Source organism: Monodelphis domestica, chromosome 6 (assembly GCF_027887165.1).
Source record: "Monodelphis domestica isolate mMonDom1 chromosome 6, mMonDom1.pri, whole genome shotgun sequence".
Classification (NCBI taxonomy): Eukaryota; Metazoa; Chordata; class Mammalia; order Didelphimorphia; family Didelphidae; genus Monodelphis; species Monodelphis domestica.
Window position 1 is genome coordinate 182,158,228 of NC_077232.1, and position 17,592 is coordinate 182,175,819.

General features: G+C 42.0%; 1 protein-coding gene across 1 annotated transcript in view; it reads left to right on the forward strand.

Annotated features, from left to right (window-relative positions):
- The window catches only part of ARHGAP10 (Rho GTPase activating protein 10), a 385,966-nt gene that overhangs the window by 360,733 nt on the left and 7,641 nt on the right, over window positions 1-17,592 (forward strand). Inside the window, exons 21-22 of the mRNA XM_007496250.3 lie at window positions 14,606-14,758; window positions 16,382-16,473. Of these exons, the coding sequence (XP_007496312.2) occupies window positions 14,606-14,758; window positions 16,382-16,473 (245 nt within the window). The remainder of the gene's footprint in view (window positions 1-14,605; window positions 14,759-16,381; window positions 16,474-17,592) is intronic.

Genomic DNA, 17,592 nt, shown 5'->3' on the forward strand with positions numbered 1-17,592 from the left:
CAGCTGGAGTCCCAGGTCTAGAACTGAAGAAGGAATCAGATGCTTAGTCTAACCCCCTTATTTTATAAATGAAGAAAACAAGGCCCATTGATGTGGGTCACATACATTTGGACTTGTAAGCATCAGAGGCAATATCTGAATCCAAATCTTTAGACTCTGGTCAGTAGTCTTTCTGCTGTACCACAGTACCCAATTTGGGGTCTCTCCCCATTGTCTATCCCCTGGCTTTAAAGAACTCCCCTAATTTCCAAAAACAATCCCCCTTCTATGTTCCCCAAAGTTGTGTAGTTAGGCGAGTCAAACTGTTTATGTAGAAGAGTCCTTTCCTCATTTCGAACCAATAAAAGATATTTCTAGACAGCTAAGTGGGTCAGTAGATAGAGAACCAGACTTAAAGATGGACAGCCCTGGGTTCAAATGTGTGTATGTGTGTGTCTACACACATACATGCATGGCTACATGAAAACATAGTCCTTTTTCAGCTTTATTTTCTATTTAGTCATTTCAGCCATATCTGACTCTTCATGACCTCCCCTGAGATTCTTTTGGCAAAGACCCTGGAGGATGGATTCAGACTCAGATAATGAGTCTTCTTGATTCCAGGCCTGGCACTCTATCCACAGTGCCATCCCGCTGCCCACCTCAGTCTTTTAATCTCTCACTGAAGCAGTATTTTTTATGGTATCATTTCCCCCCCACTTTTGAGGAACACACCAATAGCATGCCTGTGAGAAGAAACATTCCATGATATACAGATATCCGCTTTTTCTCTTTTATTGCCATTTTTACACACTTTTTGTTGAGGACAGCCACTCTAGATGTCTGCTACACATTTCTCAGACTGGCTCAAAAGATCGTTGTACATACATGTGAGCTTCTGCTCAGAAACTTTATGAGTGAGGGTGTCAAAAATGTCCATCCTAAGTTCTGGCTTTTGATTCCATGCTGATATCTTCTCACACTATTTCAATAGGTAGGCTGGTTTTGGAATTGGATGAGTTTTAATATATAGGGTGTAAATCTTAAAACTACTCAGACTCTACTTGAGAAGATTTGGTTAAGCTATTCCCCATTTTAAGCAATGTAGGTACTTGGTCAGGAATGTACTGAGAACTTTAAAATTACTCCACCCTGCTCAGACAGTGCCTTAGGGGAAAATAAAGTTGCAAACTCCTGATGGAACAATGAAAAGTCCCCAAATCATACTTATAGTGAAGCAAAAATCCTAAGGTAGATGGTCTATTTTTAGATCTAATACAAAAGGGTACTAAGTACCTATAAAGGTTAAATTAATCACTAAAAGGTCAAGCAACTTACAAAAGGCAAAAGAGGTGTGAAGTTTTAGTCTACCCAGAGAAGGTGATAACAAAAGATGATGTGAACTAAGAATGGTCAGTCCTGGGGAAAATATTTACTGTGATTGGTAGATGTGAAAATTTACTGTGATTGGTAGATGGGAGGTGACACAAGAGAAATTTTTCTTTAAAAGGAAGGAGCTCAAGGTGGATTTTTTTAGTTGGAGTTTAGACTAGTTGGAGTTTGTAGTTCAATTTGGGAGTTCGTCGTGGTGGAACAAATCTTGTGGTGAATGATTAAAGACTGACTAGTCTCTCTTAAGGCTCAGGCCTAGGCCATTTGACCTAGGCCCTTCATACTATTTTTCTCTTATTCTCTCTCCCTTTCCTTAATTCCTTCATTTGTATTAATTAAAATCTCCATAAAACCCAGCTGACTTGGGTATTTTCATATTTGGGATTTTTTCCCATGGAAACCACTTATTTTTTATTTAAAATCAAGATACTAAAATTATCTTTACAGTTTTGGCAATTCACATTCTTGAAACCCACATTTTCACGGTTACAGTTTATGGCGACCACAAAGGGAGGTGACGAAAACCCTCAAAAATTTATGTGAAATCTCTTTCCTTTCTCTCTTTATTACTTGCTCTGTCAGTCAGTCTTTTTAAATGTGCTAACTTGGCTTCAAACATAGCTGCAAGAGCGGGTGAGTAGAAAACATGTCAATTTCTCCTTAAATTAAATAGAACACAGCTGTTTTAAATCTTAGCAACAGGGCACTAAGGTCCTGGCTAGGAGAGCTGTTTCTAAATCTCTTTTCCTTTAGGGAACAACTGCCTAAATTAGGATTAAGAATTACCTGGGAAAAGTTTTGGCCTTGTCCTGCTCGCCATGTGTTTACTTTAGAAATATGGGGTTACAGCCCGCTCACAAATTAGTTAACAACTGGCTTTTCAGTAAATACATTGTTCTTTTTACAGTACAAGCATTGGTCTTCAACTTACTTAACAACTGGCTCATCAACTCTATAACCAAGCTTGTAAACGTAGAATTCTTTGTCTCTCTGAAATGGATCATCCCATGGAACTAATGGCAAAGTCTAATTGACATACTACTTTCCCTTGAGATTTTGATTGTTGTAGCTGTAATATTATATTTCCTTAAAAAACTCATTTCTTAGTCAAACCAACCATCCTTCTAATATTCAACAAAATGCAGAACTAAATACTCCGCTTGAGTTGTTAGAGAAAAGTGTGGGGGAGCTCATAGCTTTTATGAAAAACACTAACCCTCCTAACCAACCCACTACTCCCCCTGCCAACTCGGCCTCAGAAAACCCTGCTCCTAACCAACCCACCCCTCCCCTTGCCCCCTTGGCCAGAAAACCCCGGGATCCACATTTATTATTTATTTATTGATTAATTATATTAATTGCTGACTATGTGGCAGGCACTGTGGTACAAAGACAAAAGAAAAACAGTCCCTGACCTCAAGAAGCTTACAAACTTCTGGGATCATATGCCATTGATAAGTAAATGCAAAAAAAAAAATGCAAAGTAATTTCAAGTATAAATGAGCTATCAGATGTGGGGGTGTGGGAAAGATGAGGTTGATCTTAGCTTTTCTCTCTGTCCCTTCTTGGAATCCCTTCTTCCCCCAACCCCAACAGCCACAAATACAGCAAGATTCTAATGAATAGCCCAGTACCTGCCCCTTAGCCTGCCTCATTTCCTCTCAGTCTGAAAGGGCCAGAAAGTTTTTTTCATGTTCATGAGGTAGGTGGGAAGTGTGATACAGTGGATAGAAAGCCGGCCTTAAAGCCAAGTAGACTTGGGTTCTAGTCCCATCTCTCACACCTACTGATGGTGTGATCATGGCCATGACAGTTTAATATTTCATTGGTCTGGCACAGCCAGCCCTCTAGGACTCTAAGCTGTCAGGAAGATGCTGAACCTGCATTCTTAAAAGAGTTTCCTCATCTGAGAGTTTCCTTTACCAATGAATTTATAAGTCTGGAGCTCATCCTTTTCTCTGATGGCCGGTATTGGAGGTGCTGGATCATCACTGGAATCAGAAGTAGCAAACATGGATAGTTGATTGCATGCTATTAAACAAAATCAGCTATATGGCACCTACGTGTACATTACTCTTTCCATAATTTCTTTTCTGAAATGAGTTGCTGCTTTTTCTTCTTATAGGTGCTTTATCTCTCCCACCTCTTATGAAAAGTGTGTCCATGTGCATATGCACAAACCCTTCTCTCTCTCTCTCTCTCTCTCTCTCTCTCTCTCTCTCTCTCTCTCTCTCTCTCTCTCTCTCTCTCTCTCTCTCTGCCTCTCTCTGCCTCTCTCTGTTTCTCTCTCTCTCCCTTCCCCCTGCCCACTTCTCCATCTCTATCTCTCCCCCTCTCCTTCTCTGTCTCCCCCATCTGATTCCTTCTCCATCTGTGTGTGTCTCCTCACTGTCTCTTTGTCTCCTTCCCTCTCCCTCCCTTCCTCCTTACCTTCCTTTCTCCTTTCCTCCCTCTCTCCTCTCCTCCCTCCCTCCCTCCCTCCCTCCCTCCTTCCCTCTGTTTCTCTTTCTCTTTCTCCCCCCCCCCCCTTTCTCTGGAGACAAGCAGCTCCCTTTTAGTTGTGTTACCTTAGGAACAGCCTGATGAATGTACAATAAAATCTTTTCCCAGAGTTTGTCTCTGAATCTCTGCACCAAATCCTTAGATTATTTCCCATGCAGCAGTCTTGTTTTTTCTTTTCTACCCCAGATTGACGGTGCTAGACAATAACATTTCTTCTCAGAGGAAGATGATTATGTCAGGTTTCTTTCCCCTCCTGAGAATGGATTGCCTTCATTTCAGTCTTTAGGAGAGAGGATTCCTTCAATCTGCTGTTAAATTTGAAAGATGCCAAACAACAAATGGATATATTAGTAGTCCCCTTAATTTATTTCCTTCTTGGTAAATGTGGTTTTGGAGTCTTTCTTAAAAAGAACCTACTTATTTTTCAGTCAACTGATATTGGAGCATGACTTTTAGGGAGCTTGTGGCACTTAGGTTGTGTTTTTTTTAATTGATCCTCAACTCAAGTTTAAATAAAATCAGTGGGTTTTGTTAGGGCCAAATCTGGTCATTCAGTCATCCTTTATAGTGGGGTACCAGGAACGCCACAAATATATCACATGAATATTGATTAAAATTCTTACATTCAAAGACCTTCATATCCTTCCCCCTTTTAGCTCTCTAGTTTTTTTATACCTTATTTCCTTTCCATATCATCTAGTGACCCCAACTTTCTGACTGTTTCTTGCTCTAGCCTTTCCACCTCCCAGGCATTTTCATTGTCTTCCTTGCTTGGAATTCTCTCCTCACCCTCATCTCTGCCTCCAGGCTTCCTTGGATTCCTTCCTGTCCCAGCTAAAATCCCACCTAGTTTAAGAAGAAACATTTCCTGATCCCACTTAATGCAAGGGCCTTTCCTTTGTTGATTACCTTCAATTTTTCTTGTTCTTACATATAGTTGTTTTCGTGTTGTCTCCCATTAGACTGTGAGCTCCTTGAGGACAGGGGCTATCGTTTGCCCTTCTCAATTTCCTGGAATTTTTCAGGCACTTTATAAATACTAATTGACTGGCTGAGTAACTGCTTGCTGTGTGCAGTCTGGAGTGCTTGGGATTGGAGCTGTGGGGATGAGTCAAGAAGTCCTGACTTCTTAATGCTTTAGAGCATTAGTAGGAGGCTGTGACTTTGCTTCCAGGGAGTTAGAACACTCAATGTTACATGATACATGTACTACAGAATTCTAAAACAAAGTACTGGGTTCAGGTCATGAGGGAAGTTGTTCTCTATGTGCTTAGGGGAGAAAAGAGTTCAAAAAATGAAAATGAGAGAGTGCATTCCAGACCTGGGGAATTTTTGAGTAGAGAGGGATTAACTAATACTCTCACCTGCATATTCAGCTATATAGGAACCTTAAAGTAAGATGATTCCCTGATACAAGAAGAAGGGTGGAAACATGAATGGAGAAAGAGGTCTTTGGAGAAGACATAGGTGCAAATGAAGAGCTAGGTTGCTAGAGTGATTGTGAGCATGAATACTGAAGTCCCTCAGGAAAACACAGGGAATAGGGGAGTAAGGGATAATGTAAGCCAGGCATTCAAGGTTCACTGTAAAAGTTGGGAATATACCTTAGAGATGGATAGATAACAGTAAGAGGGTTGGAGTGAGATTAGTCCAAGTGAATTTAATGGATCTCCAATGAGGGTCGTGGTGGATCATGTTAGGTCATGGGGAAACAATGATTATATCTAACCTTGCTCTTGGACTTGTGAGTCTGGAAGAATGAAAGGAGACACAAACCATAGAAGATCAGATTTCAAGAGATGTGGTAAAGTCAGGGGACAGTTAAACAGATGTTAAAAATGATACAGTGGAAAGAATTTGGTTGAAAAGGTGTAGAACATGTAGAATTTAATGGATATTTGAACATGGAAAGATGGACTAATCCTTCAGTGAATAAAATTGGATATGAACTTCTCAAGGGTGAGAGTAAGAATTGAAGATTTAAAGCTTTAAGATTTGCAAAGTGCTTTATACATATAATTTTAGTTGATCTTCAAAATAGTCTTGTAATGTAGATATTATTTTTGTTTTGTCTCTTTTTTCCTTTTACTCACAATAGAATCCTCTTTTTTCATTCCCTGATTTTTTTTGCATATCACATCATCCTAATCAACTTATTCTTGCACCCTCCATTTTCACATATTCCTTCTAACTGTTCTCATAATGATAAAAATGTTGAATTACAACATAGGATATATATATATATATACATATATATATATATAAATATATATAGAATATATAGAGAGAGAAATGTATGGAAATATAAACAGTTAGAACTTATTGAGTCCCTTAAATGTTGTTTTTCTTACTTTTTTGTGTTTCTTTTGAGTCTTGTATTTGGACATTAGATTTTCTATTTAGGTCTGGTCTTTTAATCAGGAATGCTTAGAAATATTATATTTTATTAAATTACCATTTTCCCCTGAAAGAATATACTCAGTTTTTCTTGGTAGATGATTGTTGATTGTAAACCTAGTTCCTTTGCCTTCTGGAATATCATATTCCAAGCCTTCCAGTCCTTTAATATGGACACTGCTAAATCCCATCTAATCCTGACTGTGTGGTTCCATGATATTTGAATTTTTTTCTTGTTGTTTGTAGTCTTTTCTTCTTGATCTTAGAACTCTTCAATTTGGCTATAATATTTCAGGGGGTGATCATTTAGGATTTTAAGAGGTGATTTCTTCCCTACCCTCTTGTTCAAGAATTTCAAGGCAGTTTTCTTTGATAATTTCTTGGAATATGAGATTTAGACTTTTTTTTTCTTTTGATCTTGGCTTTCAGGTACTCTAATAATTCTTAAGCTATCTCTCCTGGATCCATTTTCTAGTTCAGTCATTTGTCCAATAATGTATTTCATATTTTCATCTATTTTTTCATTTTTTTATTGTTTCTTGCTGTCTCATGAAGTAAGTAGCTTCTACTAGCTCAATTCTAATTTTTAAGACATTTTTCCCCATGAGCTTTTGAACCCCCTTTTCCATTTGGCCAATTCTACTTTTTAGACAACTGTTTTCTTCATTGGATTTTTGTACCTCTTTTTCCATTTGGCCAATTTTGCTTTTTAAGATATTTTTTCTTTCATTGCTTTCATTTCTCTTCTCCATTTTTCATTGGCTCTCTTATTTTATTTTTGAAGTCCTTTTTGAGCTCTTACCAAGGCTGAAACCAATTTTTCTTTGAAGTTTTGCAAGTAGCTACTTTGATCTCAGTGTTACCTTCTGAGTTTGTTTTGTTCTTTTTTTGTCTCTGTAATAATTTTGTATTCTTAGGGTTTTTTATGTTTACTTATTTTTCCAGTTTTTTTTCTTAAATTTTACAGGGTAGAGAGGGCACTTTCTTAATCTTCAGTTCTTCCTTGATGCCACCCATAGCTCTTGTTCTAGTTTTCTTCAAGTTTCAGTTCTTCTAAGGTGGTTTGATGGCTTGTGGGGCTGAGAACTCTGAAAGCCATTGTCCACTGCTTATTCAGTCTTCACTGAGGTTTGCTGATGGCCTGCAGGGCTCAGAGCCCTGTGAGCTAACTTGAGCTGGGGCTGAGGGCCTCATTCTTGGCTTATGATAGCCAGGCACACTGAGGCCTGCCTCACACTAGGATTTGGGGCTTACCTGTAGGCTTCTGCTAGGGCTTAGAACTTCAAGGGATCAACATGGGATGCTTGACTCTTGGCTTAGGCAGGGTCTCAGAGTCTCAGAGTTGGCTTGGGCCCAGGTTTAGAACCTGGAGCAGTAGGGAAGGGGGAGCTTGCTGTTGGCTTGTGCCTTGGTGTGGTCTTGCTGTAGGATGCATGGCCTTCTTCAATCTGTGCTCCCTTCTCATCCCAGTGAACCAGACCCTCTCTGTCTAACTTCTAAGTTGTTTTCTCCAGGAAAATTGCCTTACTCCATTCCCTTGTTTGATCTGCCCCTCTAGTACTCATTTTGAGACTTTATGCTAAGGTTGATAGGAGAGGATTCTCAGAGGAGTTTGAGCTTTATGTGTCTTTATTCCACCAGTTTGACTCTGCATCCCCTTTTATCTTTGTTACACTTCTCAAAGGCAAGGAGTGTTTCATTTTAATCATATTTGCAATGCCTGGCACAGAGTAAGTGCATATAATGAGTACTTGAAAAAATTAGACCCTCACAACTGGCCCTTTGAGGGAACTATTACTATGAATTCTTTCCATTTTGTAGTTCAAGAAACTGAGTCTAAATAAGATGCAGTGACTTACCCATGGGCCCTTGGCTGGAGGGACAAAGTGTCAAGGGTGTAATTTCACCCCAGTTCTTTAACAGTTGCCTCTCAGAGATGTGAGGATTAATCAGAGAATAGCGGTAAAACTCCCTAGAACCTTACTTTGAAAGGACCTTATAAATATAACTTCTCCTGTTTTATTTTCATGCCTTATCTGTCCTCCCTCCAGGCAGATGGATGGCTGTTATTTAATCCCTGGACTCTTTATGACTTGGAAAAACAGATAGGAGGTGTGTTAGAACAACTCCTCCTCTTCTCTGAGAAGTTTCTTGGATAATTGCTGGGAGGCATCAGGGCAACTGTTTGACCTGAAATTTTAGCTCAGCTCTTCCCTTCCTATTTCTGCTAATTTAATATCCTTTTTCTTTTAGTAAGGCAACACTAAGGAATCACTAGCTCTGGCCATCTCAGGATTTAGTGGCTGGTGATGCAGTTCACTTTTAAATTAATGAGAGTCTTTGCTTTGGATGAAATGTCTTTTATTGGCCATGAGTGTATGGCTGATGGGGAAATGATAAATAAGATATTCAGAAAGTGAGATGATAAAAGACCTAGAATACCTTTTTCTCTTTCACTTGTTCCTGTGTAGTAAAAGCCAGTTAAGTCTGCAAGAGAGGTAGTGTTGTATAATGGTTAGAGTGCCACCCTTGAAGTCAGGAATATTTAGGGTCAAGTCGTTTTCCTTCTTTCTACTTTTATGACTTTTGGGAAGAAATTAAGGTTCTCTGTGGCTCAGTTTCTTCATCTTAAAATGAAGTTGGACTTGGTCATCTTTAAGTGCCCTTCAGATGAAAAGGCTCTGATCCAGCCTCTAATTTGTCTAACGGACTCTCTTCTAAATGTTGTAATATGTACTCTGATAATTGTGTAATCACTTAACCTTTGAAGGGCCCCGGGTGCAAGACTCTAAGAGAATATATGAGGAAGATTGGTTGCTGAATCATATCAGTTCAGCTAATGTCCTTTTCATGCCAGGTACTTTTCTTTATGCTGGAGCTTGGGACCATCACTCAACCTTTTTGAGGAGAGAAACAACCCATAAAAGATTTTATTATTCCTGTTTTTCAGTCGTGTCTGACTCTTTGTGACCTCATTTGGAGTTTTCTTGGCAAAGATACTGGAGTGGTTTACCATTTCTTTCTCCAGCTCATTATATAGATGATAAAACTGGGGCAAACAGGGTTAATGAGTGACTTGAACAGGGTCACATATTTGGTGTGAAGCAGAATTTAAACTCTGGTCTTCCTTAGTGCTCTATCTACTGTATGACTTCTCTGCCCTGCACAAAAGATAAAATAAATATAAAATATATTCAGAGTCATTTCAAGAGAGCAAAGGAGTCCTTTCTAGTTTAGTAGTCTCCATCAGTTGCTGTATGTGAATCTTAAAATTTCTCAGACTCTACCTTAGAATATTTGGTTAGGACCATTTCCCATTTTAAAACAATGAAGGGACTTTGGTCAGGAAGGTGGGAACTCTAACATTACTCCACCCATACTTAGGCATACTTTAGGGGAAGATAAAGTTATAAACTCCTGATTGAACAATGAAAACTCCCCAACCCATACTTAAAGTGAAGCAATAACCCTTAAGCTAGGTCTATTTTTAGATCTAATACAAAGGGGTGCTAAGTACCTATAAAGATCAATTTAATCAGGCAACTTGCAAAGGACAGTTTTAGTCTACTCAGGTGTGAATTAAGAATGGTCAGTCCTTTGGAAAACGTCTACTATGATTGGTAAATGTAGAAATTTAGAGGAGGTGTCATAGGAGAAAATTTTCTTTAAAAGGAAGGAGCTGGAGGGCTCTGGAATTAAATTCAGCTTTGGAGCTGAATTGGAGGTCAGGAGGAGGCTGCTGGGGGCTCTGAACTGAGTGCAGCTTCCTGAGCTAAACTGGAGCGTCTCTCTGAACACTAGAGTTTTGCTTGGAAGGATCTTGTGGTGAGTTGATAAAAGACTGACTAGTCTCTCTCTTAAGGCTCAGGTCTAGGCCATGTTGACCTAGGCCTTTCATACTATATTTCTCTTATTCTCTCTCCTTTACCTTAATTCTTTTATTTGTATTAATTAAAATCTCCATAAAACCTAGCTGACTTGGGTATTTCATATTTCGGGAATTTTCCCATGGTGACCACTTTATTTTTAATATAAAACCAAGACACTAAAAATTATCTTTATAATTTTGGCAATTCAAAGTCTTGAAACCCATATTTTCGCGGTCACAGTTTATGGCAACCACTCTTTTGTCTGTAACATGTGGCAGTATATAAAAAATATACTGTCTTTGGAAACTGGGAGAGCTGGGTTCAGATCTTGACACTGCCACTTATTATAGTCTCTGTGATCTCAGACAAGCCATTCCTCACCTTCTCTCTGCCTTAGCTGCCTCAACTGTAACATGTAGAGGCAAAATTCAATTAGTGACCTTTAGAGTCCCTTCAGATTCTGTCTACAATTTTAGGATCCTTGGGGCAGTTACTCAGCCCTTTTGTGCCTCAATTTTATCATCCATAAAATGAGAGATTTGGACTAAAGGACCTTTAAGAAGATCCTGTTGAGTTCTAAATCTGTGATCCTGTAATTTGACTTGAATTATAGTTTGGCTGCTCCTTGGACTTCTGATGTAGGCTTCCTCATTGTTCCCATATTTATTCTTTGAAAGGAACTGCCTTAGCTGTACTCCCCTTGCATGGAATTCAGTGGTGCCTCCGTAGGGCTTCTTATAGGCCACAGAACTTCTTCCTGTGAACCTCTGATTCCAGCTGTGTAAGAAAGTCTCATTGTAGACATTTCTTACCCCCAGTGCAGATATGCTGGGAGCCCCTCTTGCCCAGGGTTGCCCTGTGAGTACATGCCAGAGGCAGGGCATCCTCAGGTCTTCTTTCCTCCAAGACCAACCCTCTGTCCACTGTGCTTCACTACCTCTGGCCCTATAACTATTATTCAAAAAGTAAAATTTGGGATTAGAGGTCAGGATCAAGGACCGGGTATCTAAGTGGCCATCTCCACATAGAGGCTCCCAGATCAATGTATCTGCCCTAACCTTTCTCCTGAGCCCATGCTCATGTCACTAACAACTTGACCTGGATGTCCCCTGGGTGTCTCACCGTAGCCCCAAACAGAATTTTCCTGTCTCCCCTGTTCCTCTCAGTCCCCCTGGCTTACCACCTAGCTGTCATCCTTGACTTCTCTCACACCCATCCCACTTATCCATCTCCCTCCCCCCCAGTTTTCCAGATTCTTCCATTAGGATGCATCTCCCTCATACTCTTCCCCTCTTTCCATAAGTGAAATGTCCTCCCCTGTGCCATGTACAGGTGGTAGCATAGAAGAAGATACAGAAAGAGACTCCCCAAGGATCAGGTCGTAGAAATATGGTCTTCGTGTGTTCCGTTCCATTCCACAAGGATGCATTAAGCACCTGATGCATACTAGACCCACAAGCACTAAGGACGAAGGCAAGCAAGTCAGAAGGAGCAAGCAAACTTGTGACTAGAGCAAATGGTATTTATGGCATTGAACTTGAGTTTTCCTTTTGCTAGTCGGTGGCTTAGTGCTTACACAGTGCTGGCCCATACGGACAAAGGTTCATGGACTTAGAGTTGGAAGAGATCTTAGAGGTCATGGCATCCCACCATCATCTTACAGATAAGGAAATGGAAGCCTTTGGAGATTAAAAGATTTACCCCAAATCACACAACTAGTAAATAGCTGAATCTGGATTTAAATGCAGGTTCCTAATACCAAACCCAGTGCCCTTTACTCCCTATATCATGTTACCTCTTAAGATCTGAATTTAAATCTTATCTTAAACTTTTAATAGCTGTGTGATCTTGTGTAAGCCACTTAATCAGCTAGCCTCAGGTTTCTTATCTGGACATGTTGGATTCCAAGATTCCAAGATCATCCACTGCATCCTGGGCCATTTCTAGTTATCTTGACTTTTGTCCTACCACAGGACTTTGATGATTCTGGAAAATCTTCCTTAAATTCAATTCAAGCAAAAGACAAGATGTCATTCTGTGATGTCACTGGCCCTCTTTGAAATAAATAAATATTCATTGGGCTAATAGCACCTACCCTATTGGATTGTGATAAGGTTCAAATTAGATACTTTTTATAAAGAAATTTGCAAACCTAAAGATCCCAACCTAACTGTTAGCCACTGTTGTTGTTAGGATGGTGATGGCTGATGATGATGGTGATAAGGAAATAGAATGTAATAGTTAAGATATTTGTCACTTAGGACCAAAGGATCCTAACTTATAGAACTTAGAGTTAGAAAGGACCTTATAGGCTTTCAAGGCCAACATCCTCCTTTTAAATATATATATATATATATATATATATATATATATATATATATTTCCCTGTTACATGTGAGAAAACTTTAAAAAATCATTTGAAAAAATTTTTTAGTTCAAATTACTTCCTTCTATGTCTCCCCCTCCTTAAGAAGACAAGAAATTTACATGTGAAGTCATACAAAACATTTCTAAATTGGCCATGTTGCAAAAGAAAACATGGACAACAAAATAAAACAAGAAAAAATAAAGTTAAGAAAATTGTTCTTCAGTCTTCCTCAAGAGTTCTTCAGTTCTTTCTGTGGAGGTGGGGAGCATTTTTCATCTTGGGTCCTTTGGAATTATCTTGGATTATCTTCTTGATCAGAGTAACCAAGTCTTTCACAGTTGATCATTGGACAATATTGCAGTTACTGTGTACAGTGTCCACCTGGTTCTGCTCACTTTATTTTTCATGAGTTTATATAAACTTTTCCGGGTTTTTCTGAAATCATCTTTCTTGACATTTCTTATAGCACAATAGTATCCTATTATAATCACGTACCACAACTCATTCAGCTATTCCTCAATGAATAGACATCTCCTTGATTTATAATTTTGTGCCACCTCAAAAGAGCTACTTATGTTTTTGTACCAAGAAGTCATTTTCTCTTTTAGGGGACACAGTCCTAGTTAGTATTGCTGAGTCAAAAGATATACATAATTTTATAGCTTTTTGGGCATAGTTCCAAATTGTCCTCCAGAATGATTGGACCATCAATACCTTATTTTACTGATGAGGAAACAAGGAACATAGTCAGAGCTTCATCACTACCTGATTAATTGATTGGCTCAATTATGGAGAACTTTGAAAACCTGAATATTGAGAAAGGTAGACCTATAAAGCCATGGTTCTTTAGGAGAGGAATAACCTGGTAAAAGCTATGTTTTAGGAAGAGCCGTCCAGATGAGATAGGCTGAATATAAGAGAATCTAGGAAATAGGAAAACTCGTTTAGGAGACATGGAGTGAATGTTGTGATGAGAGTGGGAAAATAGGGAAAGTGGCCAATGTGAGAAACCACTGGGGAGAAAGCAAAGAGAACTTAGGAACAGGCTGGACTTAAGGATGATGGGGAAAGGAATCAAAAAGGACTTATGAGTTTTGAGCCTGGAAAAATGTTATTTTTTTCACTGACTGAAATAAGCAAGTAGGTATTGGGGGGAGAGGAAGATGATTTTGATGGGAAGATGTTGAGTTTGATTGTTACCACGTCAAACTTGGTTTGATATGAGAAGAAAAGAACAAGTCTGGGGTCTTTTCATGTCAGCAGAGTAGATGTTCATTCTAAAGAGAGTGACCAGTTGGCAATAGTTTTAAAAAAATATTTCCACTTGGTAATTAATTATTGAATTACTGATGTGCATTGATTGGTCCCCTTAGAATAATCAAAATGATGTCTTTTAAAAATAGAACATTTAATGGAGTATTTAGTTGCTCTGATAGTTTCTGGTGTTGACTTTGCTCCTCCTGGGGATGGTTTTGCTGTGGGCTCTTTCTAGGGAAGTGCTAATCATTATATTTTTCTAAATGATCTAAATGCCTGGATCATCAGAAGTAGGAGACCAAATGAGAAAATAGAGGAGAAATGGTTTTGAAAGTTCAGAGGGCTAAACCTTGGGCTTCAGAGAATGATAGATAAGGGGGTCTGGTGTGGGCAGAGCAGCCTCTGAAATTCTTATAAATTATTTATCTGAGGAGGTTCAGATGAGTTACTTAAAATGTTTTAATTAATATCTTTTGTTTTTATTTCATCTAAATTTCCCCCTGCATCTCTTCTCTACCCATTAGACTCTTGGGATTCTATTTCTTTAAACCGTTCCTGGAACCCAGTCATCTTGAGCTTAACCCATGCAAGTTCCCATTTATCTAGTCTTCCACTGATGTCACTGGCATAAAGGGTATCTGGTTCTTTAGTGTGATATCTCGGAGAAGGACTTGAAGATGGGAAATAAGAGTTTTAGGAGGATGATTGGGGCAGGGAAGACCACTGTAGTCCTACTCTAATCACCTCTCATTTAGTGGCATCATTCCAGCCAGGTGAGTTTGTATTGTTACCTGTCTAACATTCTGTTAATCCTACCTTTCTTTCACCTTTTTGCTTTTAGCCCCAGTCAGGCCCGTCCTCCCATGGTCCAGTGGCTCAACCCACAATCTCCTACGACCCCAAGTGCCAACACAGATGCCATCCCTTCGTCGCCCATGGCATCGTCCTTCCCCTTCTCTACTTCTGCTGCGGTCGCTGACAAGCCCACTGAAAGGTAGGTCCATCAGTCCGAGGCTTGGGCATATTGTTAGCTAGGAGAGCCCAGGGGGGCAGAAATGAGTGAATGTGACCTGTTAGGCACTTTCCCCAAAGTGTTTTCCTCCCCGCCCACTCTGGAGGTCTGTAGCAGTATGGAGATGACTCTTTTACAATTAGGGAACAGAAGTACAGTTCAGTGACTTGACTAGGGTTGCATAGCCGCTAGGTATTGGAGCTGGGCCTCAGACTCTTTATAGGTACAAAACCCTGGAAGACTCGAGCTTTATTCTTCCTGGCTCCTGGCAATTCAGGGGCTCGCTTTGCTGCCTCCTATCAGACAGGGGGAGCCCAGGGCCATCTTTCAGTATCTTTGCGATCAGGACCCAGCCAGGAACCCTTTTCCTCGAGTGAGTCTGCCTCAGAGGGGAGTATCCTCAGGGTGCTTCCCGAATCCTGGCTTTCCAAGCATCTCTGAGATGTTTTAGAATCTTCTGAGCTGTTTGCTATCTCTCACTCTCTAAGAGGAATTTTTTTAACTTAACCTTCTTGCCCCGTTGGCTGGTAAGCTTGAGACCCATAGATGGGGGATGGAGGGAGCCTGAGAGGGGGAAAAATACCAAACCATTTATGGAGCACCTACTGTGTGCCAGGCACCGTACTGAGTGCTTTATTGGCGTCCCACAACAACCCTTAGAAGGGGGTGTGATCCCTTTTTTATAGTTCAGGAAAGCCACGGCAAGAGGGATGTTAAGTGACGGGCGCACGGCTCCAGGGCTCCAGGCTCCAGGCCCAGCACTCCATCCATGGTGCCACCTTGCTGCGGCTCACAGGGACCCGAGTCCCTCAGCTGCCCCAACTTAGAGGCAGAGCTCTCTTTTTCCAATATAAGCAGGCTGCTCTCTCATTTTCTAAGAAGGTAAACTTGAGCCCTGTGGAGGGACAAGAGTAGGAGCGCAGGACCCTTGGGAGCAGCCCTCTCCCCCCCCCCCCCCCCAGCCTCTGCTTCTGGCCCCTGGGAGCCGGGAGCCTCCCCTCTAGCTCAGGGCCCAGCCTCGAGCCCTTGCTCAGGAGGCCCTTTCCCCGGAGCCCTCCCAGGATGCTCTGTCAGACGCTGGAAGGCCCATCTCCTCCGAGGCAGACCCCCAGCGCTGTGGGAGGCCCTTCATCCAGGCTTTGGGGAGTCATTTCCATCTCCAGCATCTCCGCATTAGAGAGGGCTCCCTGGGAGCCCGGAGCGCGTCCCAGCATCTCCTGTGCCTCCCCGCCTCGTGCAGCCCCCTCCTCTCTCCAGACAGGGCCCTTTCCCTAACAGACAAGCCGAAACGCTTCAGAAGGAGCTCTCCCCCGTGGTTTCTACAGTGTGGGATGAGAGGGGGAGGGCAGCCCGCTGGCAGCCAGCGAGGCGAGAAGAGAGGGAGGGAAGAGGCTCAGCAAGAGCTCCCCGAGGTGAGGGTTGGCATTGGAAACCTGTCATTGCCTCGAGAATCAGACAGCGTGGCTTCTCCTGATGTTCGCTCCCTTCTCGTCCTTTCTGTCTGAGAGGGATCTCGGGGAGCGGAGACGCCTGGGCAGGAGGGGGAGAGCCCTGCTCCCCGGGCCCCTCCTCGGACCGTCTGCATCTCTCATGCTTCCTTTCCAGCTTTGTGAGTCGGAAGGCCCGGGCCGTCTATCCCTGCGAGGCTGAGCACAGCTCCGAGCTCTCTTTTGAAATAGGAGCGGTTTTTGAGGATGGTAAGTGGATGGGAGCCGCTCCTGGGGGGCTCCATTGTTTTTTTTGGGAAAATTTTATTTAATTAGTTAATGTTAGAAAAAATTTCCATGGTTAAAGATTCATGTTCTTTCCCTCCCCTCCAACCCCCATATAGCTGATGCACAATTCCATTGGGTTTTGACATTTGCACTAGCATGATCGTTTATCTACATTCCCAGTCCTATCCCCATTGGCCTGGGGGGCCCCATTCTTGCGGGCTCCACCAGGTAGGGAACTGTGGCCCGGGATTGTAGAGGTCACGGAGACCGGCCCAGGCGTTGTACCGAGGCTCTAGGGGAGAGAAGGACCTGCCCAGGACCTGCTGGGGGGGCCACCGTGGAAGCCAGTACGGCAGGCAGTATGGTGCAGTGGTACACACGCTGGGCTTGGGATCATGGCGCCTGGGCTCCAGCCTGCCTCTGCTGCTTACTGGTGACTCATACCTTGACGTCTTGGGAAGTGTGCTCCTCAGAGTAGGTCCGGAGCTAGAATCCTGTCTGCCCTGAGTCTTTGTAACTCCCTGTTGGGGGCTAAAGCTCTCGGGGTCTCAGTCTCCGTAGTTTGGCTGCCACGATGTCAAGAAAAGGAATGAGGATTCCCTCTGGTGTGCTCGCCTCATCTCTCTCTCTTCCTAGTCTTACGTCAGGATGTTGCTAGCGGTGTGGCTGCTCCTGGTGTGAGAATTCCCTTTGCCAGTGGAGGCCACAGACCTCCCGGGACACAAAGCCCATGACCCCAGAGAGTCTGAAAAAGAAGAGGCTTTGACTCGGCCAACGCGGAGGCCCTTCCTGTCCTCATCTGCGATGCTGCGTCTAGTCACAGCGAATGCGCCTCCTGACCCTGGAGGGCGCCACGCCGACCCCCGCAGCGCTTCGTGTAGGGGTTCGGGCCAGCCTCCGCTCCTCTACACGCTATCCACGGGGCCATGCTCTTCTCAGTGGGGCAACTCCCTCCCTTCTGCGTAACAGGCCGGGCCTGCCTTCTTTAATGATAAGATGACAAATTCTTACGAATGATGATAATTTGTCATCTTATACCATAGTTCTATGTGGTAATAACGCGCTAAATGTGTTATGTTATCATACATCGGTGTCATTGAT